The sequence below is a fragment of the Empidonax traillii genome, unplaced genomic scaffold, assembly GCF_003031625.1.
Source record: "Empidonax traillii isolate 1590-97213 ecotype Southwest subspecies unplaced genomic scaffold, ASM303162v1 scaffold14:size4059594, whole genome shotgun sequence".
NCBI classification, from domain to species: domain Eukaryota; kingdom Metazoa; phylum Chordata; class Aves; order Passeriformes; family Tyrannidae; genus Empidonax; species Empidonax traillii.
The window spans coordinates 18,889-46,780 of NW_020955207.1; the positions used below are offsets into that span (position 1 = coordinate 18,889).

Sequence of the window (27,892 nt, forward strand, 5' to 3'; positions counted from 1 at the left end):
TAGCAATCCTGTGAGTATCAACTGCAAGTCAAGGACTGCTATCTCTGCTGCATATCTTTGGATCACAGGTCTAGAAATGAATTTCTGTATGAATAAATCACCTCAGCCTATGCTTGCCTTTTGAGGGGCAGCCAACCAGGTGTTTGTAGCCAGTACTACTTTGGAATATTTTTGGCCCATGATTAGTTTCAATCAGAGTGGAGCTTTGGGAAGCAGTTGTTTTCCAGAAGGAAAAACATATCGGGATAACTCATGGTTTACACAGAAACGTAATTTTCCAGAACTGTAGGTAAGACACAGTCTGCTTGAGATTCAGTTAAACACTCAGTACCTCCTTCATGGAAAGATTAGAAGTCCTAATTCTCTCTCTTCTACCACTGACGAAAGCTGAATAATAAAATATGCACTTCTATGATTAAAAATCCCTTCTGTTTACAGCAAATCAGAACCAGATTCCTTGAACTATGAGATATATTTATTTTCTAACTAACACTGTATTTTTTCCTAAGATGTTCTTGCTTATGCTTTAAAGGCTCAGCTAATGTGTTTTTCTTATATTTTTATTTCCAAGCACAGACTTGCAGTCACAGTTTGTTCTGTATTATATGTTTGAAAGCTGTGTCATTCCTGTGTTGGTTCTAGCTTTGTAGCACCAACAGATGCTTCTTCTCCATCTTCTGCTTTCAAAAAAAAATATCAAGGCATAAGTTGTGCTGAAATCTCAAATCCTTAAATAATTAAATTGGCTAGCTTACATCCATTTTCTTCATAGATGTACGGTTTGCCAAAATAAGAGTCAAATTATTGCTATGAGAATAGCTCTGCAATCCAGAGCTGCTGTTCCAGCCCATATGGGCACACCCAAGCTCACCTCTTTGGGTACCAGCAGTGACAAAGCTGGTGAGAAACAGTGTGAAAGCTTTGGCAAGGCTTCTATGGTTTGTCCTGATCCAGAGTCACTACTGTGCAGCTTAAAGCTGGAATTACAAGCAAGTCTGAATTTTCCTCTGCAAGCCTGCAGAACTGTACGCTACATTTATGTGAGAGTTGCTCCAGTGGTTTCCACTTCTTCCTTTTCAGAGCCTCTTGCCAATGCAGTACAGCAAGTGACCCTCTGTAATTTTACAGATTTCAGCCACAGTTTGCCTTAATGTGAATACAGGTGGTGAAGCCATTTTTATGCTTATTTCCTACAAGAAAGGATGTTACTCTCTCACCTCATTCTGTGGATGGCACCTGCTACTGATTTGTGGTCAATATTCTCAGGTGGACTGTAGGTGAGCAAGGAGAGTGTGTCTAAAATCAGTCACATTTAGGCTTGAAATTCATAGGCATTTATACTTTGAGAAGTAAGAAAAAGTCCTGCAGTACCTTCTTCTTTTTTTTTTTTTTTTTCCCCCATATGATTGTAGGGCAGCTTTTAGCTGGTGATTCATCAAAACTGAGTATTTTTCATGTGCCCCCTTAAAATGCAAGATGGTCCAGCTCAGGAACAAATAGTGTGTTATTCTTTAGGCAGTTCAAGCAGGGCCTGTGTAAGAGGGGTCTGTAGATGTCTAAAAGGATCGTGTGGAGATCCTGTCTTTCGAGCCTGCTGGTGATGCTATGAGGAAATAAAACCCATGCACAGAATCATACAGGTGAAGATGCAAATAAAGTGCCTGTGTGTAATTTGGCTTCATGTTGGGGTGTCAAGTTTGCTTGCATTTCTCAAAATTTTGTGCCTGTATTCCATAATCCTGCAATGCCATTCATCGCTAATACTTTTACTCCTTCAATTTAAAGCATCCTCTTTTTTAAAAATGAATATTTAAATAGAACTTTCCCCACGCATCAAAATTGATAAAAACAGGGCAACAAGTTTGTTCTGTAAGAAAGGCTGATACCTTTTATTTCCAGTCCCTTCTTGTGGTGCTTATGGAAGGCCCTTCCTGACCAAGCAACATCCCCAGAGTGCGAGGTATTTCCAACCTCACTTGCTACGTTCTGCTGGAACCGTCTTCTCTGCGGGAAGAATCAAGAAGAAAATACAGGATTCTATCCAGGGACAACAGAGAAGTGGAATAACGGGCTGCAGCTTGTTAGCGGGCTCCCTCACCTCGTTCCTGGCCCTGCCCAGGTGCGCCCTGGGCCCGGGGCACCGGGACCCCGCCGGGACCCCCGCGCCGGCCGCCGCTGTCCGCGGTGCTGAAGTTCTGCGGGGTGAGGAGGGGAGATTCCCACAGGATCTGGTGTTCCGGGTTTCTCAGCCTTTCAAACCTGAAATATGAAATAATACCAACAACTTAGACACAACATTTCCAACACTTGTACCTGCAGGTTTTTTGACCTCAGAAGGGCAGGCTCAGATCAGTAATTTACGAGAACCGCTGCTACGATGGCAGCCACTGCCATGAGGAATTGTTGAATTCATCAGACTCCATCCTGTAGCTGCCTCTCCTGAGGAACATGGTCAAACAGTCCGAGTATAAAGCGTCTCTAAGGAATCATCAAAGGGATAGAGAACTAGTCATACTAGATCTAGAAAGAACAGAGTTAAATGTCATCTGAAGGAAAGGTTAATACTGGAACTGTCAAGGGTTTGGTTTTTGGGGGCTTAGGTTTAGGTTTTTTGGGCTTTTTTTTTTTGGTTGACTTTCTTTTTTTCCTTTTCTTTTCTTTTCTTTTTTTTTTTTTTTTTTTTTAATTACCTGTGATTTCCTTTCTCAGTTTAAAAATAAAAAGAATAGATAAAGATCTAGGACTTTGTCTACTTTTGAAGCCAAGCTAGCATTTTTGAATGGCTCTACACAAGTTTTTTCCCAGCTAGGTGACCTCCAGCCCCAAGATTACCACTGACTAGTGCAGGAGTCCACAGAGTGCAGTGGAGAAAAAGGAACTTGTCAAACTCTGATTATGGAATCTGGGAGGTTGCATATTGTCATGACACAAATAGTCTCTCTATATGTCAGACTGAAAGAACAATTGCTTGATTGCATTAGGAACATTCAACTTCCTTGGACCTACAGCCACAACTTTTCCCACTTACTAATGCCATAATCTTGAAGCTTTAAACATTTGGTGGGTAACCACATTTTCTGCTAGACTGGGGATCAGGAAATGGTTGCAAACATGCGTGCCTTAAAAAAACACTCCCCAAAGCCCTGTTTATCCTCCATTCAGAAAACACAACTGTTTCTTCAAAATGAGGGAACACGAAGTTCTAGCAGCCTGCTCCCACCCAACAGTTTCCAAACAGTTTTGTTTTCTGCTTTCAAAGCCCTACTTCTGATCAAATGTAGTTGCTCCAAGCCTGGTGAAATGGAGACAAGACATCCGTTCATGAACTACAACACAGTTTGGTGCTCCAGCCTGAAAGCCAAAACTCGGAAGCCAGTGCAACTGGCATAATAATTTAAAAGAAAAAAACTCCCAAACCTATATTTGCACATTTATTGGACATTCCCATGATACCTCTGTATGTATGTCTCTACCTCTACAGTTATTACTTTTTGGAAGTTATTTGGCACAGGTGGGATTTGCCCATCAGAAGGAGCTGATCCAACCGTGGAACACGACTGGCTGTGCTGATTTACAGAGGATTCTGGCTTCCCAGGTGAATTTCAGTGGGCTTCTAAGAAGACACAGATGCATTTTTTAATGGGGCCTGTTGCAATAAGACAAGGGGAAAGGCTTGCAAACCAAAAGAGGGTAGACTCCGATTAAGTCTAAAGAAAAAACTGTTTATGACAAGAGTGGGGAAACTCTGGCATGAGTTGTCCAGAAGTGTGATAGGTATTTCATCCCTGAAAACATTCGATGTCAGGTCAGATGAGCTCTTAGCAACCTGACCTACTTGACGATGTCCCTGCTCACCATGAAGGCGTTGGACTAGATGGCCTTTAAAGCTACCTTCCAACCCAAACTATTCTATCATTCAACCTAGTTTTTATTTGAAAAGCACCCAGACTGGGGATATATGAGGAGGGAGCCAGCTGATGGCTGTGAGTTTAGCTGGAGAAAACTGATACCTCAGATAGCTGTTTCACTTGCAGCCGCTTCACATTTTACCTGCAGAAATTCCTTGGCACACCAACAGCTGTTTTCTGGCAGGAATTCACAAAGTCCTGCAGCAGAATGGAGAGTAGCTTAGGGTTCTGCACCTGCTGGTCCCATCCATGGTTATCGGATATTAGACGTACTCCATTTCTCAAGGCTTTCCTCCTCTCTCCTCTGTCACTGCTGGGCTGTGCTGCTGTATGAACTGCTCATGCTGGAGCTTTCAGCTGTGGGACTGGTGGCTTCTCGAGATGATGGTGGTGCAGCAGCAAGTTCCATTACAGAATGTGTGTACATCTGTGACAAGAAATCAGTTTGTGTCACAAAGGCAGCTGGCAGAGATGCCCTTGAGATTAGATTTCAAACACAAGCCCTTAGGAGGATGCTATTGGCCACATCCAGGGCTCTTAGACTGTTTTTGATGTCCACTTCTCAAACGCTACAGGTAAAAACCAAAGGCAAGTTTTATTCAAGTTCGTGGCCATTTCGTGTTCAGTTTCCATGGATTTTCTGAAAGATGACTGTAACAATGAATTGACTGGGTTGCAAGGATACAGAAGGAGATCTGTCTAGGGTCCCAAAGCCTTGCTCCTTGATGCTCATGTGTTTTCATGTGTACCAAAGGGACACTTTGAGTTGGTATGTCAGTGTCTGAAGAGCAGCAGGGAGCTTTTCCCTCTTCTGATCCTGTTATAAAAAAGTTAAAACCTACAGTAATCTCAACATATCAAAGAAATACAAAAGGACAAACATGAATAAGGGAACCAGCTACAGCGTGGGGAACAAAGCCAGTGATGTCCTTGCACACCTGAAGACAAGAAAAATATTCATCAAAACAAAATTAGGGCCACGACCTTCTCATGTTTGTTTGGGGTTTGTTTTGCTTTTTTCCAAAATGCAACATCTACCAAGTAGAGCAGTAAGATCACTTTTCCAGCATCATTCACAGACACACATATCCCTAGAAGCGACTTCAAATTACCTGATGGAATGGAACTGTCTGGAAAGCTCAGCCTCAAGGAATTGAACTCAATTACTGATCAAATGACAGGGATATAAAATGAATCCACACAGCCTTTTAGCGATGAGGACTTCCCACTGCCCTGTTATTTCCATTTGGCAAAATCTGGGATAGCTTTGTGATTCTTCTGCCCCCAGGTGCCATCTCACTGAATCAGAATGGGTAACAGGAAGAAAGAACACATGAGCACAATGATTCAAAGTTTGGATTACAGACCTGACACAAACCTCTGCATTAAGATGACAGTTGTTGGAACTAACAAATAAAATTAGCCACAATGCAGTGTAATCTTGATAAATGGACCACCTGTGTAAAAAAGTTAGAGGTCACCAAAAAGAGCAGTTGTACTTTTCTGCTCAGCACATGAACGTACAGATTCATCCTCTAAATCCTGGACATTCCTTGAATACCACCAACACTCAGAGGTTTCCAACAGCAACATGACATGATAAAATAAGAAATACTCAACCTTAAGGCTGGTAACTCTTTAAATCTTTGCCTAAACCTTAGGGAAATGTAAGAGCAAACAAACTACTGGAAAGTTCAATGCATAATCCACAAAAATTAAGGCTATACATTGAGAACCCGATGACAAGTATAAACCATGCAACAGCTGCTCCATGACAAGGCTGTCCTGAATAGATCACCTTCTATAGCTCACATCCAAGGTATAAACTAGTCAGCTGGCAAGTATTCCAGAAATGTAAAATCCCTTTCCTTGTAGATCTTCTGCATTATTTTTCCTCAGGAAACCAAGCATCAAACAGCAACAAGAGGCAGAAATAGTACTTACAATTCTGCAACATCTTATCACACCATATCCGAAATGCCAGTTTCAAGGGAAATAACATCTAGAGCAGTAGTAGCCCAGGAGTATTCCAACACCGTCCTCATCGCTCTTCATCTCAGTACGAAGGCGGGAACCCATGCATGTGTTCGTAAGTTCTGTAGATAAACACACACACACACACAAAAATGAAGAGTGCAAGAGATTGTTTTAGAACATACATTTTCCCAACAAACCTCCCTCCCATATTGCGGATGAACAAAACCAAACGACCGAAAAAAAACCAAAAACCAAAAACCAAAAAAACAAACAAAAAACCCACAAAACAACAAAACCAATAACAAGAACAAAACAAACAAACAAAAACCACCAAAAAAACCCCACCAAACAAACAAACAAAAATCTCCAACAGAAACCGCAAAAAAACCCCGAACAACCCCAAAACAAAAAACACCCACGCTAACTGTTAAGGACACGGGGAAAATACACAAGGAAGAAACAAACAAACAACAAAAAGACACTAGAAACACATTAACAAGGTAGTTGCCTTGCAGAGCTGACTGCTGCCGGTAGAGCTCCCGCTCCCCCCGAGCACCAGCGGGGGCGCAGGAGCCGCCCCCCAGCTCCGCTCGGCACCGCCTCTCCCCGCCCTCCGCCCGTGCCCCTCCGCCTTTCCCCTTCCTCCTCCCGAGCCCCGGCGCTGCCTCTCCGTTCCCTTTCCCATTCCCTGCGCTCCGCTCTCCCCTTGGCGGCGGAGTGCGGCCGTGCGGACACTGTGGGTGTCTCGGCCATGTGGGTGGCGGCGCTGGCGGCGCTGCTGGCGGCGGCCGGGGCGCAGTACGAGCGCTACAGCTTCCGCAGCTTCCCGCGGGACGAGCTGATGCCGCTGGAGTCGGCCTACCGCTACGGGCTGGACCAGTACAGCACCGAGAACTGGCCCGAGAGCGTCAGCTACCTGGAGGTCAGCATGCGGCTGTACCGCCTGCTGCGCGACAGCGAGGCGTTCTGCCACCGCAACTGCAGCGCGGCGGGGCGGCCGCCGCCCGCCTCCCCCGCACCCTCGGCCGCCGGGGCGGCGCTGGCGGAGCTGCGGCTCCTGGCCGGGGTGCTGCGGAGGGCGCAGTGCCTGCGGCGCTGCAAGCAGGGGCTGCCCGCCTTCCGACAGGCGCAGCCCGGCCGCGACCTGCTGGAGGACTTCCAGCGCCGGGAACCCTACAAGTACCTGCAGTTCGCCTACTTCAAGGTGAGGGTTCCCCCCTTCCCCCGCTCCCTTCTCCATCCCTCCGCCTCTCCCCTCCCATCTCCCTGCCCTGCCTCCGCTCCCCAACCCGCCCGCCTCCGTCCCAGCCACTCCTCCCCAGAGTCCCCCCCCCCGGCCTGTCAGTGTTGTGGTGGAGGGGGACGGAATGGTGTGTCTCTACACGTGGCGTGTCCCAGCACGGCCTCGATGGATGCAAGTGCCTTGTGCACCTAGTTCTGGAAAAGCCACTGCTCCTGCCGGCCTCTCGCCTGGCACTCGGAGCAGGTTTCTCTGGGCCATAGCCTTATTTCCCATTGCCTCCTTCACACCAGTTTAATTTTTCTCCCCTGCTCCCTGGTCAGGCCCACTAGTCCTTTCCTCCCCCCCCCCCCCCCCCCCACAACCTCCCCCGGCTGCCCAGCGTACACTTCGTCTTCTTTTCGGCAAGCCTTTCAGTCCCTTCCACCCACTCGCCTCATGTAACTGACTGTGGGATCAGCATGTTCCTTGTTTTTTTCCCTGCTACCTGCCATCCAGCTTGCTCTTCACCAGTTTTTCCACAACTCATCCGGCATGTCCCCTAGATCACACCTTCCAGTTCTTCTGGGATATCTGGCTACGAGAACCTGCCTCTGTGTCCTGTACTTGTGTCATTCGTGTCCCTGCTTCTCATCTTTCCATCTGCCTTACTTTCTAATCTTCTATGGAACCTTTTTCAGACTCTTCGTGTCACAGCTCTGCTATTGCAAGCGCTCTTCGCTACCTCCTGTCCCTCAGCGTGTCCACCTTCTCCACTTGCTCACTTCTGCTCCAGTTCTTTCAAGTGCAGCAGCCCCCAGCCTGTGACTTGCAGATAGCCTGATGCCTGCAAAACTCCAGTTTTGTTGCAGCCGTGGGAAGGAAAGAAGCAAAAACTGGCTGCTGAAGTGGGACACTAATGCTAGCCCTGGAATGGTATTTATCTTTCACTCTTGGGTCAGCCAAGACTGGGGACACATGCCTCTCTTTGAAATAGAATTTCATCCTATTTGTCTAGCTTCTTGTCATTCTTCTGTCCAGGATCTAATTGATTTCTCCCTCCTCATCTTCATCTTCTGTTTTCTCTATCAAGGTCTTCCCTCCTGCCGTCCCCTCAGTTACTCACATTTCAAATGAACAGAACATCTGGGGGGGGGACAAAACAAGCTGAGCTCTTTGGATAGATTGTTTTCCCTTTTAGGAATTCACTCCCAACATGTTCCAGTATACATTATATAGGGTTGTTTCCTTGTGGATTCTTTTTGGGATTGTCACTTGAAAGCACACATCTTCGGAACTGTTGCTGTGTCCTCTTTCTAGGAGTGCTGCTTTCTCAGCAGTTTTTCCAAACAGATGCAGGGAAATGTGTTCTCATAATACCAGAACAGTATTCAGGTGCACAGCATCACACTGGTGTAATTCTGTGCGTTGAAAGCCATCCCTAAGACTGTAAAAAAAAGCTTAACTTGACACATTAAAGCCTGTGCACACACTAAACTGGAAGGTACCAAAGGTTTCTTTTGAATTACTGAGAGGGCAGGCATTCCTCAAATTCTCAAAGCCATATAAGGATACAAAAATTACATCACCACAAATGTTTCCTTTTCTTGTCTTAGTTTAACTATTAATTGTCCTCTTGTGGTACGTACAAAGTTTGCAGTGTATGGATCACAGCAAAAAATCAGTTCTGCTTACTATTTCTAATACAGTCAAGTAACTGGCAGATAAGAGGAGTGTGAGTGGGAAATTGGAGGAATCCCTCCCCCTTTCTTTAAACTGTTTTTTCAATCACATTTGCAGTAGTTTTGAGCAGTGTAGTTTGATGTTTTTGCCTTTAGTATCTGTTGTTTATATTGTCTTTCATACTGGGTTGTAATCCAGCTCTGAGCCCTTATTACTCGGGGAGTTCTGCATGGGCCTTTGGGAGCTACAAACTGCTGCATCCAAAGGACTTTTTCCTGGCTGGTGGCTTCTGAGAAAGGAATGTCCCTTCCCCCACCCCTCCACCCCTCCCCAGCAGCATTTATAGTATAGGAAGAAGCAGGAGGGAAACGCTTTATGTCATTTTTTGGAGTGGCTGTGTGTTTATTTAGGTGGGTTGCAGAGTAAAATTTTGCCACGTCGTAAGATTCTTGGAGTAGATGTTTCCGTGCTGCTGCTTGCTCCTCTGGAGGGAGCTTTCTCAGAGCCACTGAGTTCACTTAGGAATGTGTTTCTACGAAACCTTTTTTTATTTTATTTTTAAGAGGTGAAAATTGAAACCAAGAGTGAATTATGGACTAAGTAAAAATGAGACCTGTCAGCCCACCAGAGAAACAGGATCACAGCGTACAGCACAAAAGAAATCAGGCATTTGACGAAAGTGCAGCTGAGATTTTCCCTTTGTGTTTAGCAGCATCTGGGCCGACTGGAAGCGTGTAGTTTTGGGACAACCAGGAAGGGCAGCTGGCAGTGTTCCAGCACTGGGACACTCATAGCGGCACAGCAACCAGGGTGGGTTGAAGTCTTTCTTCGGTGCAGTTGTCTCTTGGGTTTCTTCCTGAAATGAAGGGATACCTTTTAGGGATACAAACGGAAGAGTGCGTGTGCATTTGTGCCTGCGATTCCTCCTTATGGTTTTAAACATACACTGCCCTAAGCTATTTCATATGTGAGGTGGAGCTCTGTTGTCGCCTACACATCAATACACTGAACGGGTTCGTGTGGATCTTGGCTTAGAAAAAAGGTTTTAACGTTTCACAGATACCCAAAACTTTTGCTTTCTCTCTCACCCTTCCTAAGTATGTGCTTATGTACTACATAATTTATGAAAATATGTGTGTATATATAAAATAAAATAAAAAAATTAAGTGCATGCACACAGAAATACATAATTGTTTGGCAAATGTATTTGCAAGTGAGAAATGTATACTTCAGAAAGTATATTTAGTTGAGATTAAAGTTAGTTTAAAAAATCACATAGTACATTAGGACACAATTATTGAGCAAGTCTCTGCAGTTTGCTCTTAACTTCATAACGCCACTAGAAAGATGTATTATTGTAATACTGTCCTTTGTGCTGCTGGGCAAATAAGTGATATAAACACCATGTAAACGTGGTCAGTGATGACTCCTGCCTAATATCCATAGGTTGGCATTAGTACTTGCTGAGGTTAATCCCACACAGGAGCAACATGTCAACTTTAAGAACAGGGGAGGGAGGAGCAAAAAACCCCTAATTTCTTCATCTCACAACCATCATCTGTGCTATCTGCAACAACAAAAGACTTCTAAAATAAAAAAAATTAGTTCACAGTGATGCATCTAGGAGTAAAACTGAGAATAATTATATCTGTTTTACTATGTAATTGTACCTATTGAGACTATGTTTTCAGTATAAGTAAGTTTGTGAAAACAAAGACTGTAGGCAAGTCATTGACAAAACCTGGCAACATTTGAACTGTTTTAGTTTTTTTCCCAATTAACCTTTTTTAACGCCTTCCTCTTCTCTTTATCGCTGTTTAGGCTAATAATCTTCCAAAAGCTATTGCAGCAGCTCACACATTTCTTCTGAAGCATCCAGATGATGAAATGATGCAAAGAAATATGGCCTACTATAAGAGCATACCTGATGCTGAGGAGCATATTAAAGACTTGGAGATAAAGCCTTATGAGGTAGGCTTTTTATTCAGAGTTTGCTCTTTTGGAATTGTTCTATTATTCCACTTACTGGGTGAGATTTGGGGATCTCATTTGCTTATATGTTGTCAGTTCTTGCTCTTCTTTCTCTCTTTCTGTCATCTCAGTCATTTCTGTTCTGCCTTCTGAAACATTCAGTAATTCTCACCTGTCCTGCACTTCATTGTTCCATCAATGGGTCACAGTGAATCACAGACAATGGCATACCTGAAAGCTACTGCATGAATATCACTATTGGAGCTAAGCAGGTGCATAGTTTTTCAAATTCGTAAGTGCTGTGGCAGCACAGTTTAAAATAACTCAGACATTTTGTGTTAAGATTCCACTGAAAATCTCTGTCACAACCTCACAACCTGTGCTTTAAATTCACAGTGTTACTTCTGTCCTGCAGCCTTTTCTTTTGGTCAGAAATGGAATTACATACCCTGTTCTCTCGAAAATACCTGGTAAAATACGTTAGTCACCTGTATTTGTTGTCCTTATGTTACCTGGAGAACAGCTTGTATAGTCATCCAGAAATGCCACCATGTCATTTACTGCATTTGATTTTACACACCACTTCCCACAGAAATCAGTTGCTGCTGGTTTTCATTCCTGCCAATTTTTCAGAATCTCTTTGTCAGGGCTGTGAGAGCGTACAACGGTGACAATTGGAGGACATCCATCTCGGATATGGAACTGGCTCTTCCTGATTTCTTCAAAGCCTATGATGACTGTATTGCAGCCTGTGAAGGCTCCCGAGAGATCACAGATTTTAAGGACTTCTATCTTTCCATTGCAGGTGAGGAGACAGGAAGGAAAGTACATGTCAATTTATCCATAGGATTGACTACCCAAGTCCTGTTCCTGAGTTTGGGCCAGTAGGACTTTTATTAGAGTCACTGAAAACTGCTTGAACTCTGCTTTACATCTTTGTTCTTTTTAGTAACAGAAATGAGGGCTATTGGGAAATCAGAACAGAGTACTTGTATTAACATGCAAGTTCTGAGTCAGAATAACATGGATTTGCAAGTGATAGTAACTGTCCCATCCAGGTAACAGTGGTTAATCCAGACAGGTCTCTTGGCCATCATTTTAATATCAATTTGGTTGCCTTTGAGGCTCAGTTGTTAACCTGCCTTTGAAACTGGCTTTGGGGATTTGTGTAGGTCCGGTGATCTGTATGTCCTTTATCATAATTATGACAAGTTTCTTTTGTCTGTTTTTCACCTTTCCTACCTACATTAGAGTTTTACTAGTAGATAACATCTATTTTTTGCGTGTAGCTTAAAAAAAAAAAATCCATTGCTTTGTAAAGGAAAAAGGACCTAAAATTTCTTTATTATTGTCAAAATGGCACATAGGCATTTCCTATGCAGGGATTCTTTGACAGCAAAAGAAACAAGTAATTTCTCCAGTGCTCTGGGCTCAGAATTGTTGACAGTCTTTGTGTGGAGAACACATGCGAGTTTCCTCAATTAACTTAGAAATTCTCTTGCATTTTTTTCATGGTTTTTAAGTTGCCATAAGGAAAACCAGCACAACTTTGTGTCCTGAAGCCATCAAATGTGTTGGAGAGGGGAAATTTTCGTGACATATGTTTATACATGAGCAGTTTCAGTTTCTCACGGTGTGTAGCTGGCATCCACCAGTACAGCTGACATGGAATAGCTATTCCAGGCCTCAAACCCTGATTTACTGTTGGGCAAAGCAGGCTTGTGCTTAGCACAGCAAATAAGGAGCAAAGGTGAAATCACAGGCGGCAGAGCAAGAAACACAGTCTTTGTTTCCCAGTCGGTCAGAGCCCTGACATCAGGTCAACTCCCAAGCCACTGTGAAGAATACGGTGTCCATGCTCAGGTGTGACTGGCATTTGCTGTCATTTCTTCCTCTTACTCCCTGGAAAAGGAAGGACAATTCCCAGCAATAGTGATAGGAAGGAAAGGTGGGAGTTACTGCACGATGTCATCGTGGCCATGTGTGTGCATTTCGGTATTTTGCTCTCGAGATGGGAATGTTCAAATTTACTTGTGCTGCCTGGGCTGAACTGTGCTCTTGCTGAAGGGAGAAATATTCTGCCTCTGAGATTTTTACTGCAGAAAGCAGATGTAGCAGTAAGGCTTAACCAGAACTATTTGGGGCTTGCACTAGGTATGTATCTTTTAGCAATGAGTTATGTTTGGAAACCAGCTGTCCTCATTGCGTGGGATTGTTTCATTGAGGGACTTGTGTCTCTGGCCTTAAGTGCTGGCTGGAATTGAACACGACTGTGCCTGGAGATGCCACTGCTCTTGTAAAAGATGAGTCTGGTTATTTCATTTGGCCAGTTACTTTTAGCTGGCTTCAGTGTTCTTCATTTTAGGAGTTTTCAGGGATGGAAAGTGTTCTTTTGTCTTGGTCAGAGACTTGCTGCACAAGCTTAGCTGACTTGCTTTCACCTGCCTAATATGGCTAACAGGTAAACTAAGACTTTAAAATAGTTCTTTTCTGTGTTGTAGCCTCTTGTGATATATCCTGAAAATGTTTGATACTCTTTGTTGGAAGGTTTCTTGAAATGTATTTCCTTGAAGATAAAATCACCTGTAGTCCTATTGCATTATAGCAAGCTTTTTTAGACTGGGTAAGCTTGTGAACTTAAACATTCCTGGCTGAAAGTTATTCTGTGGTGAGTGGCATATTCTCCTTTTTCTTCTCTATTAGGACATCCAAACTGCAGGCACAATGTGTGGCCATCTCTGGAGGTATATTTTGCAATCACCTGCTGTATTTCTTTGTGACACAGTTGTACTGAGCAGCACGTGGACCTTATCCGTGCAATAATTTCATGAAATTGCAAAGGATTGCAAAAATGTAAAACAGAAAGTACTGTTAAGTTTATAGTTAGGAAATAATGTAACACTCTGTAACACTGTAAAACCCACCTCCACAAGCTGCCTGTAGGTGTCAGTGAAACCTAACTGCTCAGTGCAGATTTTATGGAAGGGCTTATTACCATTACTTGATACGTAGTCCAAATGGACTTGTGGATTCTCAGCACTTCCAAGCAGCCAGTTCCAGATGCACAGGACTCAGGAGAGCATTATAAGGCCAAATTTTAATGGGTGGCAAATGGGAGGGATTATAACAACGTGCTACTCTTATCCTGTGTTGTTGTTTTCTTCCTTCTAGATCATTATATTGAAGTCCTTGCATGCAAAGTGCAGTGTGAGAATAATCTGACGCCCATTATAGGAGGCTTTGTTGTTGAAAAGTTTGTGGCCACCATGTACCATTACTTGCAGTTTGCATATTATAAATGTAAGTAGTGATTTATTGTGCTTTAATAACATGGGGATGATGTGGGACAGATTCCATTCATAATCTTTTCCCTCTAGTTACAATGCTTTAGAACGTAAATAGTGGCCTGTAGAATCTGCATTTTAACTTGTTCCAGGACAGAAACTCTGAATTTCCTGGTATTTTTTTCTTCCTGTATTACTGTAGTTAACAGACACAGGACACAAAATGTTCTACGTTGAGCCTGTGCTCATAAAATTGTCTACGAAAAAATACATTGCAGGCCCCTCTGTTTTAAGTTATGCATGTTTGTAACTAGTCTGTGTTGGAAAGATGAGGTAGTTCCAGAGTAAGTGTGATGTGATCCATCCCTGCCCTTTGTTCTGTATGGGATAGCAACTGCCAATACAAGCTGCTAACACTTTTCAGTGTTTCGTATAAATGTTAAATGATCATATAAATGAAAAATGTTCATTGTATGTATTTTATGTTTTAGATGCCTTTTTGAAGCAACTCATAACATATTAGGGTAAACAGTGTAAACCACGTACTTTATATTGAAACATCTGCAATGGCACAGACCCATTTTGTACACCTGTGTACAAAAACCTGTGGTTTGTGCCAAGAAAGCCATAGTGGTTAAGCTGTCAGACCCCTGTGGTTGTTAAGCAGCTGAATTATAGAACTCTAACAATAGATTTTTTCTTAAACTTCTAATTCATTCAGTTAGAGAGACTAAAAATTGTAACTTCAAAGAAACACATTTAGCTTAACTAATTTATTGAATAAATACTCAATTTTCAATTTACTGTTCAGAATTTCTTCAACAGACAAACCTACAGAGTATTCCATACCATTTGCTTTTTCCTAGTGGATTCTTGTAATCCTGTTAGAATGGACCTAAATGGGTTTTGAAGGAAGAAGGGAACACTTAACAGAAATCATAGTATCTGGTTCTCAGTGATTACATATTTGATAGGTAAATCATTTAATGAATTTTGTGGTTTCTTGAGGAACTACTTGCACTGTAAAGAACACACGTAGCCTTTACAGCTGTTCCTGCAGGCTCCAACATCAAAGAGAAGACACATCAGCCATGTAGCATCAAGCCATTAATGACTTCTGCTTATGTTCTTTGACTACACATTTTACACATTGACTCTTCCCTCTTTGTCAGTTCTAGTACAAAGAAGTGGGGAAGTGCTTTTTTAATAAACGCCCCAGTGCGTATCACTAAACTGTGGGCTCATACTGGGATACCTGGGAGGAATGTTTTGTTAGGATTTTCATAGGAAACCATCAGAGCTCAGTCCCCATTTTTGAATCATGACCTTACCTGTTTCTGACACAAAAATAACGTATTCTTTCTGGGAAGCAGGGATTTTTTCTATGCATCTGGTGGGGAGATAGGGTGTGGGCTCTATTTCCATCTGAGTTTTGCAGAGCTTAGGTAATAGTAGGAATTTGTTCATTTGCCTTATCTGGATTTTTGTGTGTGTGTGTTTAATAATTAGTGAATGACATGAAGAATGCAGCTTCTTGTGCTGCTAGTTACCTTCTGTTTGACGAGAAAGATGAAGTTATGAAACAGAACATGGTGTATTACCAGTACCATAAAGACAAATGGGGACTTAAAGAAGAGGATTTTCAGCCCAGATCGGTAGGTGAATTATCCAAAATGCCTTCTAGAGACAATTAAATATTTCTCTGAAACTCAGTGGATAAGAGGTTGAGAAAATGGGGGTTATATGTTAGTTCTAGAGTTACACACATACTGTTTTATGAAAACCATGTAGAAAGTTGTACCCAGAGATGTACTGTGTCATGTAAACAGTGAATGCCATTGTAGTTCTTCCCGTTCTGTTGAAATATGCTACAATAGGATGTAATGTGATATGATGGCAAATAAATTCACTCTGGTACTTCTCTGTCACTTATGCATATTTATATCTTTATGAACCTCTATAAATAAAGCAGGTGCCCTCTGAAATCTCCTGATGAAATCTCTGAGTAACATTCAGGCTTTTGTGAATCATTATCTGCCAACATGTAGTTGCCCACCCGCTTGTTATTTCAGGTTCTGTGGGCACTGGAATGTGTCTGGATATGGTAACTCCAGCTAAACTCACTTTCCTCTTGCTCCATTAAGAACATAGTTGGGTGGATGAGGATGGAAAAAGACTCAGGACTGTATTACATCTAATTATCTAAATTAGAGTACTTACTGCGAAGAACCCACAGTAAACAGGAGTCCATGCAGCGGTGATTGTGATCTGGCTTTGAAAAACGACTCTAAAAATGGATTTCTATGCTGTTCATATATTTCCATGTCCAAGGAATTTTTACAACCTGGACTGTGAAAATCAAATTTGATTTTCTGTCATTTCTTGTTACCAGGATTTATGCCATGCAACTGAATTAGCTGCTTTGTGACACCTGAGTGACTCCTTAGGCATCAGTCATATGAATTGTACAACTGATACAGCAATACATGTTCCACAAGTTGAATTTGGTGCCTTCTCTCAGGGCATGACTTCCCTGCGGAAGAATCACTGCAGTTAACCTAGCTGTGGCAACAGCAGACATCCCATCCCGCAGGATAACATTCCAGTTACCTTTTCCAAGTTGCTTCTTCAGACACCTCAGTCACCAAGACCTGTGCTGACCAAAAGGCCCTTTTTGTTTCTTAATGTGGCATTAAACCCAGTATTTCTGTGCAGTGCTCAGGTGACTGACCTTATGCAAAGCAGTGCATTTATTCCTCCTATAACTTGCACTGATTTGATAATTATGCTTCCTGCCTCTCAGACCAGCTTGCTCAAGTCAAAAATACCACTCCATTTGAGTTAAGTGGGGTTTATTTGTGGACAGCTGTTACATGCAGCACATCTTATTGGCGCACTGGAAACCCAGGCCCAGTCCTGCAGGGCCAGCTGAGACAGAATGCAGCAAAAATGCGTTTGGTTCTTTCAGAAGGCAGAAGCAGCGAGCCTGTACTCACAGGGCCAAGGGACTGCTCCTTTGTCACTGCTTTCGGGAACAGAACTGTGCTTTGTAGCCGTGTTTGAGACAATGTTTGATGGTGGTGGGAGTGAGGGGTAGCAACAGTTTGGAACTGCAAACCGCAGACAGATTTGGCATATGTGTGCAGGCAGGGCGGAACAAGGGCCCTACACATGAACTCTGAATGTTTCATTGATAACTTCTGTAGCTGGGGACTACAGATAATTTGATTTTCAAATACAAGATGCTAAATGGACACAGCTGTATTTTCTTGTACTTTGATCAGTGTAACCATGAACAGAAGTTGCTTGCTGTCCTAATCACTTGCCATGAAAACCATAATGCCTCTGGTTTATTTTTAAATTGGTAATGGGGTGACTGCAGGATTTGGCTCTGACACTAATATAACATCACAAGATGCTCTTGTAAAAGAGGGAGTCTCCTGTTTTCCTCCCCAAAAGGAGTTAAATGAGATAATCAAAGCAGATTACAGGTGGTGTTCACAAATACGAGATTATGTGACTGAGCTACACACTGCGGTCCAGGCAAACAACTGGGAAGTGAGGAGAGACCGTGCAGAATTTTCCTATCCCAGATTCAGGCTGGGGTGGTGAGTCATTATCATGCAAATAGGTTAGTGTCTCTTTTTCCCAGAACTGCCTGCTGCCATACGCCAGCACACAGGGAGGCAGAGGCTTTCTCATGTCCAAAGCCCACTGGAATGCAGGCGCATGCTGCTGCTCAGCTCTGGCAGTCTTATTCTCAGACTTGCCAGTGCTTTGAAACGTGAGAAGGAGGAGAATGCTTTTGTCTTCTCAAATTGATGGAGATTGTGCTTGTGAAGATCCACAGAAGAGTTTGGATCCACCACTTGCTGTTTTGCTGTTCCCTTTTTCCAACACTGTAACCCCCTCCTGGGGTCTGCCTTCTACTAAGGCTCAGTCTGATTTTACTGGTGTAGTTTGAGGTGACGTGTAATGATGCTCCCCTGTCTTGCTGCCCTAAAGTGACGTAGAAATTTTGGGTTTTTTGATAGGAGGCAGTTCGATACCACAACATAACCACACTTCAGCTGGAAATGTATGAGTTCGCGAAGGAACATCTGATGGATGATGATGAGGTGAGTTTTCTAGAAATGAAATTGTGGTCAAAAAAACAGCAATCACATCAAAGCGAAGATGATTGATAGATAGATGTAATTCCAGGATTTAACTAATATGGAAAAATCTTCTTGTAACCGTGACCAATTTTTAATAGATTTTTGGTTTTGTAACTGGAATGTAAGAACGAACCCAAAGAACATCACATATCATTTAAAAAAAACATTGACCTAATTAACACAAAGGTAAATATAATGCACTGAGCCCACAGAAAAAAAGAAAGTCTACTTTGCAAGCTGTAACACCAGGGGGCAGAGAAGTGGTATATATTTTTAAACCAAACTGTTCTAGGTTTGGGTGGGGTGTTTTTTGTTGTTGTTTTGGGGATGTGTTTGGATTTGTTTGTTTGTTTTTGTTTTTTTTTTTGTTGGTTGGTTTGGGGGGTTTGTGTGTGTGTGTGTGTTTGGTTTTTTTAAAATGTTGTTTAAATGATAGTAAAGATCCTATAATTTTGTCCATAAGTAACAACCTAAATTGTAATTTTTGTCCAAAGGAAGTCTTGTTACCTCTTATTTTATTCTACTCAGTAACATTTTGGTCACCCGGTCTTGCTTCTTAAATAGGTGGCAATCATGGTCAAATAACATATAATGACTAGTATTTACACTGGAAATAATAAAATGGATTTTTTTGAGGGGGGGATGGGTGCAAGAAAAGTAGTTCAGTTGTTGAAAGGGCATTTCTTTGTCTCCCACAGCTGAAATTAAAGTATAAATCATTGAAGGCTTTGGATTTCTGTTTGCTTTGGTTTTGTGACCTTTCATTTAGAGGTTTAAAGAAATCTTCAAATGATGGAAAAGTTCGTTGCTGGCATTGGCAAAGAAAGAGCTCTGCTCAGCTATGGCATGGGGCAAGGGTGCCTGTAATGAGAACTGCTGAGGTCTCTTCTAGTTAGAAAAGGCAAAGATGGTTTATGTTAAAAAATGAAATCACCTCTGCAATTTTTGTGTTATCCATCACATAGGGAGAGATAATATTTTACAGTGGAGAAGTAGTGTTTGTACTACCTTCAGTATTCTCATGGCCTGAAAGCAACTCTATGTAAAATTCCATTGCAAGGTTACCAGACTTTAGGAAGACTTTCCATTGTGATAAAACGCCCTGAAAGACAGTGGAATAAGCTTATTTAAAGGTTAAGCTTAGATGAGGACTAGTTGTTGTGAATTTTCATCGGAGTGTGAAATGCTTGAGTGCTTTTTATATTCCCTGGTTGGTTTGTGCTTTGCCCATAAGGTTTTCTTATGTCAGGCATAAACTTATTTGCCATTTTTTTCCTTCTCTCATATCTGTTGCTTCAGAACATGAGGATGAGAAATTAAGGAAGGGGAGACGTAGTCCTTTGTGACTGCTTTCCCCATATGTTGTTCATAGAAACAATCTTCAGCCTCAAGGACTGCATATAGAGTGAACAAACATTCATTTGCTGAATCAGGACAATTATAAATGACCTTGCAATCTGCAAGAGGGAAGTGCAGTGAAAATATCAGTTGAACTTTAGGGGAACTGACAAGGAAGTACCATTACACTGGATTATATGTTTGGGTTAAATGACCAAAATTACTGGGCCTGGTCATGCCACAGATATCCCTACCTCACGCTTTTTTTTTTTTTTTTTTTTGCATTAGCAAAGTTACCATTCTCCTCTCCAGGGGGAAAGCTGAAGGGTTTCTGTGCCCTCCCTTGCTAGGGCTGAAGAACCTGAGAGGGGTGGAGGCTGTCCATGCCTCTGGCTTGGCTCTGGCTTTTGCTAGTGAACTCATAAATCCCTGGCTACCCGAACTTGTCTTTGGCTGCCAGAGCCTTCCAGGGAGTCCAGACAGAGCAGGAATAGCATAAAGGTAAAACTGCTACCTTGCAGTTTCTGCTCCATGGGCAGGACCTGGTAGTGTAAGTGGAATTTATTTTTTTTTTTTAATATTTCTTCTGGCACAGACAGAAAAGTTTGTTCCATAGGAATGTTGAAAACTGATGAAAAACCCAGATAAGACATTACAGTAAAAACTTTATTAAAAATTGTTAAGGATGGAGGCAACTTCTCTTGTAAGTGCACTGTGTTTATTTAAACCATGTGCTTCTAGGGCCATAGGCTGTAACTTTTGTGAGTTTCTGTGGTCCATGTTTGCTGTCTGTGAAGTTGCTTGTGGGCCAGCAAGCTCGTAAGATAATCTCCAGAAAAAAAAAATGTTTCTTTTTTTCCTTGACTGAAGTAAAAAGGGTTTGTGTGGCAAGACATGTCTTCCTATGTGAGTGTCGTTATTTTCAAGTGAAGAGTCGCAGTTTTTATTCAGTCTTCTCAGTGCTCCTGTGTCCCAGATCATCCATGTACCTTTTTAAATCCCGTTAGCAAAGCAAATGAGAACATCTACCTTCTTCTGTACTACATAACAGTAATTGCAGAGACTAGAACAGGCAGTAATGATTTTTGCGTGTGTTACTACAAGAAATGCTGTCCTACTCCTCTTACTTTATTAATGTTTTTCCACAAGGAAATGAAAAACTCTTAATTCAAACATTTAACACAGAAGAGGTGACAGAGAATATTAATGCCACCTACCTACAAATTACTTTTAAGAAAAAGTAATTATTCTTAAATATCCTTGCAGTTTTCCACGGGGAAGTTAAAAGAACATTACAGTGTTGCCATCTTAGTTGGCCATGGATAGACAAGCTTTTTGATTTCTGTTCAGATGTGTAATGTGTAAAGGCTGTCATGGATACAACTCCTAGTATTGCAGATTTAAATAGCAAACTGAAATGCCATTAAGAGCCAGACACTCAGCTAGTGTAGAAATAACTTCATCACTACACTAATCGTATGAGACATGTTTTTGGCACATAAAATCGGTGTTCTTGAGGAATTTTTTGAGGGGGGGGGATAGCTACTTAGCTGTTCTAAATTACATAAGAACCACAAGTATTTGGCTGGGATGATCCTACAATGTGATTTTTCTCTCAGTACTTAATCAGTAGGTGAAAAGATGTTGGCAGCTTTGACCCACTTTTTTTTTTGGCATCTTGTTCTTTTTATTTGTATATAATGCCTGTGTCCATTTGAATAGTGGCTGAAATGAGAACACTCCATTCCGAAGTGTGATGCAAAAAAGAATTAAGTATTGAACTAATGTGACTGGTGGAAAGCATGGAAGTATGGAATAGCATCAAAGCACAATGGACTACCGATAGCAAATCTGAATTCAGCCTGTTTTTCTGTTTGTGAATTGCTAACAATGTATTTCCAGCTTTATTGACTCACTCTTTGGATATGTTTAGATGATTTTATACAAGTGTGCTGTATATAAAGCAAGTTGTAAGTCCAGACCTGTCAACCCTGCCCTGCCTGTGACCTCAGAAAGCTGCAGCAGCACTGCTGTGTTGAGAAGAGCTGGTGGCAGCTGTTTCAGAGAGAGTTGGCAGCTAATTGGCACTGTTATGGTCCCTGTTCAACATAGGCTTCCTCAAAGAAGAAAGAAAAAGAGATTTTTTTTTTTTCCCCATCCTGATTTCCCAGTGGAGATTCTTCCCATGTGGCTGCCTCTCCATGACCTTCCCACTTTCTCCTCTTGCTTCTGCACCGCAGGATGTGTATCTTAGTCAAAGGTGTTCTTCCTTCCATTTGAACGACTTACCATGGGAAGCTGCCAGCACAGTTGGGCTTAAGTGGCAGGATGTCCCCAGGTTGCAGGTACTGGCATTAGGAGGAATTTCTACTGCCCAGATTTTCATTAGACTCTCTGTGTAGCATAAAGCAGAGCATAAGTAGAGCTCAGAAACAAAGCCACTAGAAGGCTTCTGTTTTCAGTGCAGTCGGAGCAGTGTTGAAATTCCTCTGAAGCTGAGTTGGCTCATGTTTTATAGGCATTATAAACATGTTAAAAGGAAAGCATATTTATTGGTTTACTGTAAAATACTATTGTAATAACTGCAACGTACTGTAACCCCCCTGGTATATGGGAAAAGAACGGTTAAGTGTTCAGAATATATCATTAAAATGAAATGGAAAAATATTTGAGAAACTAGCTAACATACATGTAAATAACAACTAAGCTCTCTTAATATTGAAAAAAAAGCCCTTACTCTCCGTCTCCAGTGGGTCACACTGTGGACTAAGTATCTGAAAAATAAACAAGTTAAGGGCCAAATAGTTTTTCTGCACAAGAATTGAGGGATTTTCTTTTTTTTTTTTTTTTCCCCTGCTAGAATGTGAGGAGTGTCCAGCCTGGTCTGTACAGCTCATGCAGGTTCTGGGAGGGCTTTGAGGTGGTTATAGTGAACTCTCATGTTTTAACTGAAGGTTAGATCAAGGAACGTTCTCTTGGTTGAAGGCTGAATAAACCTTTCAGGCTGAGCCACTCGTTGACACATGCCTTACTGTTATCCTGAAATAATGTTTCCCTCCTTCAAAATGTTGCTGGCCAGTGAGCTGTGTGGTGTATACTTGCAGGCTCTGTCAGGTTCATGGAGTCAAATCCTCCACAGTCGTTCATATCAAACCTTTGTCTTCACTCTTGCAAGATAATTAATTATTCTAGAATGAAATCTGCTGGTTAATTACTCATTAGTTATAGAGCAGCCTTGACATCTCCTCACAGAGACCGCTTGTGCAACCCTTCCCACTGCCATGACCTGGCCACCTACAGCCAGTACATAAGGAAATCAAATCTGTTGCTCTCACTGTTAAACAAGTTTCCAGTCATTAAGATCTTCAAACTTCAGCAAAATTTGAATTTTTGCTGTGAAGGACAACTGGGGAACATTTATGTGGAGTAAATGTTTTCCTTCTAGGTCATAGATTATAAGGAAACAAAGTTCCAGCCAATTCTTCTTGCTCCGTCTATTGTCTCTTAAGGCTCAGTTTGTTGGATGAGTTAGAATAAAGGCTATTTCATATCCATTCACTGGTAATCACAGATAAAAACACGTCCAGAATAATATTTTTCTGTAGATCTTAATTCATTCTAGAACACTATCTTTTTTATGTTCTCTGTGGCTACCCTGAGTAACAGGCTATCCCACTACAGTGCATACAGAACCCTTATAGAAACAGCCATCAGCAGATTTGCATAGAAAGTGTGGGTTATTTTTTCCCTGTAACTTTTCCAGTCCACACTGCGAAAGGACAGAACAAGATTGTAAGTGGAGGCAAGGACCCGTGAATGATTAATATCTGCATTTGCAGAAGGCAGTGCTTAGTCTTTGTAAGCAATAGCAAAGTGTCTGGGTCTGTCAGTGAGCAATGCAAATGCTGCTGCTGGGTTCTGTTTTTAAATGCTGCTGTCAAAAGAAAAGTTGGTGCTGGACCATCAGTCTCAAGTGTGCCATAACTGAGCCCTGTATTGGTAGCTTATAATAGTGCCCCAGTCTCAATAGCCTGGGTTAGCTTATTCAGAATTAACCAAGAACTCTGTTTTAAAATTAATTTTTATTATAATCCGCTTATCCGTGTATCTTCTCTGAAACCTCCTTGAATTAATTACTGTGGCACAAAACTTGTTCTTTCCATCCAGTGCCTCTGTTGAGTGGTTAATCTAAGCCAAGGGTACTCAAATTGCATATCTGACAGATAATTAGAGACTCCAGTTGGTCAGATCAGCTTCTCTGATTCTTTGAACCACTCACACTAGTCCGGAAACATTCCCCTTTTTCTGGTTGATATCACACCTCCCGTATTTCAGGCTATATCTGTTCCATCTTTTTTACCATACATCCTTACTTCGTCAGTCCCGCTTTCCACCGACTGTCCCTGGAGAGGGAAGAGGTTGGTAGGCCAGGGAGGGAGGTTGTGGGATGCCACAGAGCTGCTGAACCTGCAGCAGGTACTTGGCCTCCAGTGCAAACCTGGAGGCAGCGACTGTGGACCAAGGGCCAGCCAAGGAGGACGAGGCAGTCCACATGTGTGTGCTTCCCAGTCGCTGACTGCCTAACTATGAGGCACGTACCGGCCTGGCAGCAAACCCTTCTCTTCCCTGAGCTTAGTCAGACCCCACATACTGATTTCCTAACTATCAGCCAGCCAGCTGCATCGTGCTTTGGGCCACGTGTTGCTCACCCATGATTTGCATCAGCACCATGTTTGAGCAGCATATTTATGTAACCTGCATTAGAGGTGGGTGGCTGTTGTCCCCTCTAGTAGCTGGCAGGGGGAGGAATTACGGGTTTGCAGCTGACTTTGCATGTAAAATTTGATGTTCTTTCTATAAGGGCAGGAAGGAGCTAAAGAGTACACCAAATAACATGAGGAACTCTCTCATACTGAAGGGCTAAGCAGTATCAAAGACTCATTTCATACTCCAGATCTGCAGGCCAGCAGGAAGGTGCTAGATGTGAGCAGGCAGGAGGCTTTTTGCCTAGAATGAACACCTGTGAAATATTTACTGACTTCAGTCACACTAAATGCCTGATGTGGTGTCAAGTGAGCACTAAGGGGAGGAGGACAGTGATGGGTCTGGTCCCAGCTGCCAGTGTGACAGTGTGATCAGCTCTTCTGAGGTAGCATTGTCACTCTTTTGTCAGGCTGCCAAGTGCTCTATGGACAACTTGCAAATGTTTTACATTCTGATTGTGAAGGCACAGGCGAAACTATTTTAAGTGCAGGTTTTGGTTGTCTTTAAGTGTAATCCGGAGGTTTTGCCTTTTCAAAAATAACCAACATCCAGGCAATTATTCAGTTGCATTGCAGCATATTTTATGTATATATGTTGTTTCAGCAACTTTTTAAATATTTTTACCGTATTTCAAACTCTGTTACTTCTCAGTACACCACAATAGCTTCTGTGAAGCTTTCCTTTAGAGCTGTTTCAGGCACTGGAGATTTCAGGTATCAGTCTTTTTTCTCAAATATTGTTGCTTTTAAATATCCTTTTCCATTCAAAACATGATTCTACATTTCACATATTTTCATATGTTTCTAAATTTGAAAACATACCAGAAGGAAAAAAATTGAATTCTATCTGTATCTCCTGTGTTTTCTGAAATATTCTTAACTGATGAGTGTGCAACAATAATATGAATCGAATTAAGTTCCCATATGGTTGGGTTCCAAAGGTGTAATATTGAAATCTCCATGTCTTCCTTATGCTTAATTCTGGCTCATCCAGTAAGATGTTTATTCCGCTCACCCTCCTTCTCAGATTCTTAACCTTTTAAAAGTTGCCTTTGCAGGTAGGCAGAGGAGATAAATCCTTTCTCATATCCATTATTCTTTCATTAAACTGTTATCCTGAGTTGTAAAAGAATCAGTCTGAGTTAGACCTGAGACCCCTGTAGTAGACATCTGGATTGCCAGGCTCGTAACTGTTCAGAGTTTAGTGGCACCTGAATGTGACTCCTTCAAGAGGCACCCGAATGCCCACGGGTTGAGGATCTGTGCTATAAAACTTGACCTCTGTGTTCCGTTTCTGTATCTTCCAACTGCTTGTGTAGTGACTACTGGACCCAGAGGCTGTTTGTCATGTGCATTTGTGAAGTGGTATTGAGTTCCTCTGTCGATTGGACTCCTTAGGCAGTCAGAATTCTTCTAACAAAGGAAAACATGCAGAAATGTTGAATTCCTGTTTTCCAGTTGTAGGAACCAGATTTCCTGCAACCAGGAAGACAGTTAGGGAATACAAAAGTGTTGGCCTTTTTTCTTGTGTTTTACTGAATTGGATACTTAAATCTTTTGGACAAATCCAAAGCACAATAAATTGCCATCCTTTGGGACTTGCTAATGCTGCTTCATGGTTGGAAAAACTCAGTGGTCTTTTGAGATGGAACTGTGAAGCAGGGAACAAGAGCAGCAGTTATTTTAGCCAGGTTTTCTACCACTTTTATTTTTGCTTGCTTGATTCTCATTGTTATCTCCTCACTAATCACACTTCTGAAAAATATGATGTTAATGCTTTTTAATTACAATATCTGTAATGCTGATATTGTATTAAAAATAGCCAAAATTCTCTATTTACTTTTACTGGTTTCACTGCCAGAGGTTTTAGCAGCCTTTCCTCAGCAGAACAGAAAATTGTAAAATTTTGCATCTCAAAGTGTATGTGTCTGGAAGATGCTGTCTTTCTAAGGAATATCTTTCTAGGCAAAAATGTGCTTAAAATTGAATTAGGATTGTAAAATACTGTTTGCAGTCTTCATCAAGCACAGTCAGAAGCATAATACACTGTGACATAGGACATATATATAACTATGTTAGGAGTAGTTTAAAGAAAGAAAGTTAGATTGTTAATGTTGTGTTGGTACCCTGTATTAGCAGAGTGAAGCTTCTAAATGTAGTATTTTCTGGGAGGACTCTAAACCCAGTGTATTTGTTTCCAGTATGAAAAACATTCTGTTATCTCTGGTTCTTCACGTTTTTGCTGCATATGAAGGTCTGGGGTTGAAAATGGAGTAGGTGTGTGTTGAAGGATGTAACAGGGGAGATAAAGGGTTAAAACAGACAGATACATAGTCAAAGTTATGGTTCTACAAAGCATCATCAGTTTGAATTTTGAAGCTTTCTAAAATTCTTTAATATTTTATGGTATTTTAACGATTTCCTAATTTAACAGATGCTTTAAACATTTATTCCTCTCTAAGTTTGAGGATTTCATTGTCTATTTAAAGTAACTGAAAAAGTACAATAGGATTTCCTGTGAAGTGTAACATTTCCTTCTTTTAAGTCTGTGTCCCTGCAAGTACTTGTGCTACTTCTGTATGGGCCATTTACTTGCCTTGCTTGTTGTGCTAGTGTCTCTACGTGAAGGGTGTTAAAAATATTTGGGCACCTATTATTACAGTTAATGTTTTGATTAAAATAGTAAAAATTTCCCACCAGTTTTGCAGTAGAGAGTTAACTTATTTCTATTAAATTTAATGATTTCTAGGGTGAAGTTGTGGAATTCCTTGATGAGCTGTTAGAAGTGGATGAAAAGAAGGAATCCTGATGAATGAAATCACCACAAAGTGCTTTACAGAAGTGAAGACTCACCATTGCTCCTTACTATTTTTGGTCACTTGTAGTCCCACTTAGATATACCTCAAAGGTGCTTCTTCAAGCTCCATTTTGTGTCCCAAAATCCACTCCTGAAAGGTCACTTTCCATGCTGCATTGACTCATCTGTGAGCATGGCATTTCACTGTGCAGAATTGGTGCATATGAGTTTGCCTCTCGAACTTTCTTTCCTTTCACACAATCAACAAAAACAGACTATTTGTATTTTCTGGGATAACACTAAGGTTCCTCATTTCGGTGCTGTTCTACCACGTTGTGGCAATACAGCTAAATTCTGAAGAACTTTTGTAAGATTATTAACCATGGAAGACATAACGTTTCCTCTTTCTGAGCTATGTGTTCTATTATTTATATATGTCTTTTTATATGATGATGAATAAAGTGTTAATGAATCCCACCGCACCTGAAAGATGTTAAGATACATTTAGATAGCTGAAATAAGGTGATTAACAAAGCACAGCTAGTGGTCTTGTAAAAATTGCTTAAAGAATTCCGAGAGCAGTTTTGATCTTTTTTAAAAACTGAATTAAATTCCATGACATGCAATTAAGAATAAAATAATTTCTTCTTCCTACCAGTTCTTACTCTTTCTGTTGAAACAACCAGTGGTCCTTGTGTGAGGTGGGGCCAATCTTGTACGAAATACTGAGAATTGATGTGTTTTGTATCCTCTTCTGAAGAAAACAGTTTGCTTGGTTTTTCCAGTCTGATGGGA

The 27,892-nt window shown here is 41.6% G+C and overlaps 1 protein-coding gene across 1 annotated transcript; it reads left to right on the forward strand.

The window, feature by feature from the left end:
• The first annotated feature begins 6,565 nt into the window (after positions 1-6,565).
• Positions 6,566-27,754, forward strand: CRTAP (cartilage associated protein). The gene is made up of 7 exons (XM_027891170.1): positions 6,566-7,089; positions 10,609-10,758; positions 11,392-11,563; positions 13,930-14,058; positions 15,552-15,697; positions 18,077-18,160; positions 27,050-27,754. Exons 1-7 carry the CDS (start codon positions 6,637-6,639, stop codon positions 27,107-27,109), a joined length of 1,194 nt encoding a protein of 397 aa, XP_027746971.1. The 5' UTR covers positions 6,566-6,636; the 3' UTR covers positions 27,110-27,754.
• Positions 27,755-27,892: the final 138 nt, after the last annotated feature.

Bases quoted from the DNA above. Each gene is read 5' to 3' on its own strand.
- CRTAP (XM_027891170.1), top strand. From the start codon at position 6,637: ATGTGGGTGGCGGCGCTGGCGGCGCTGCTGGCGGCGGCCGGGGCGCAG. The intron at 11,564-13,929 runs GTGAGGAGACAG...TCTTCCTTCTAG, and splicing joins CTTCTATCTTTCCATTGCAG to ATCATTATATTGAAGTCCTT. The intron at 18,161-27,049 runs GTGAGTTTTCTA...AATGATTTCTAG, and splicing joins ATCTGATGGATGATGATGAG to GGTGAAGTTGTGGAATTCCT.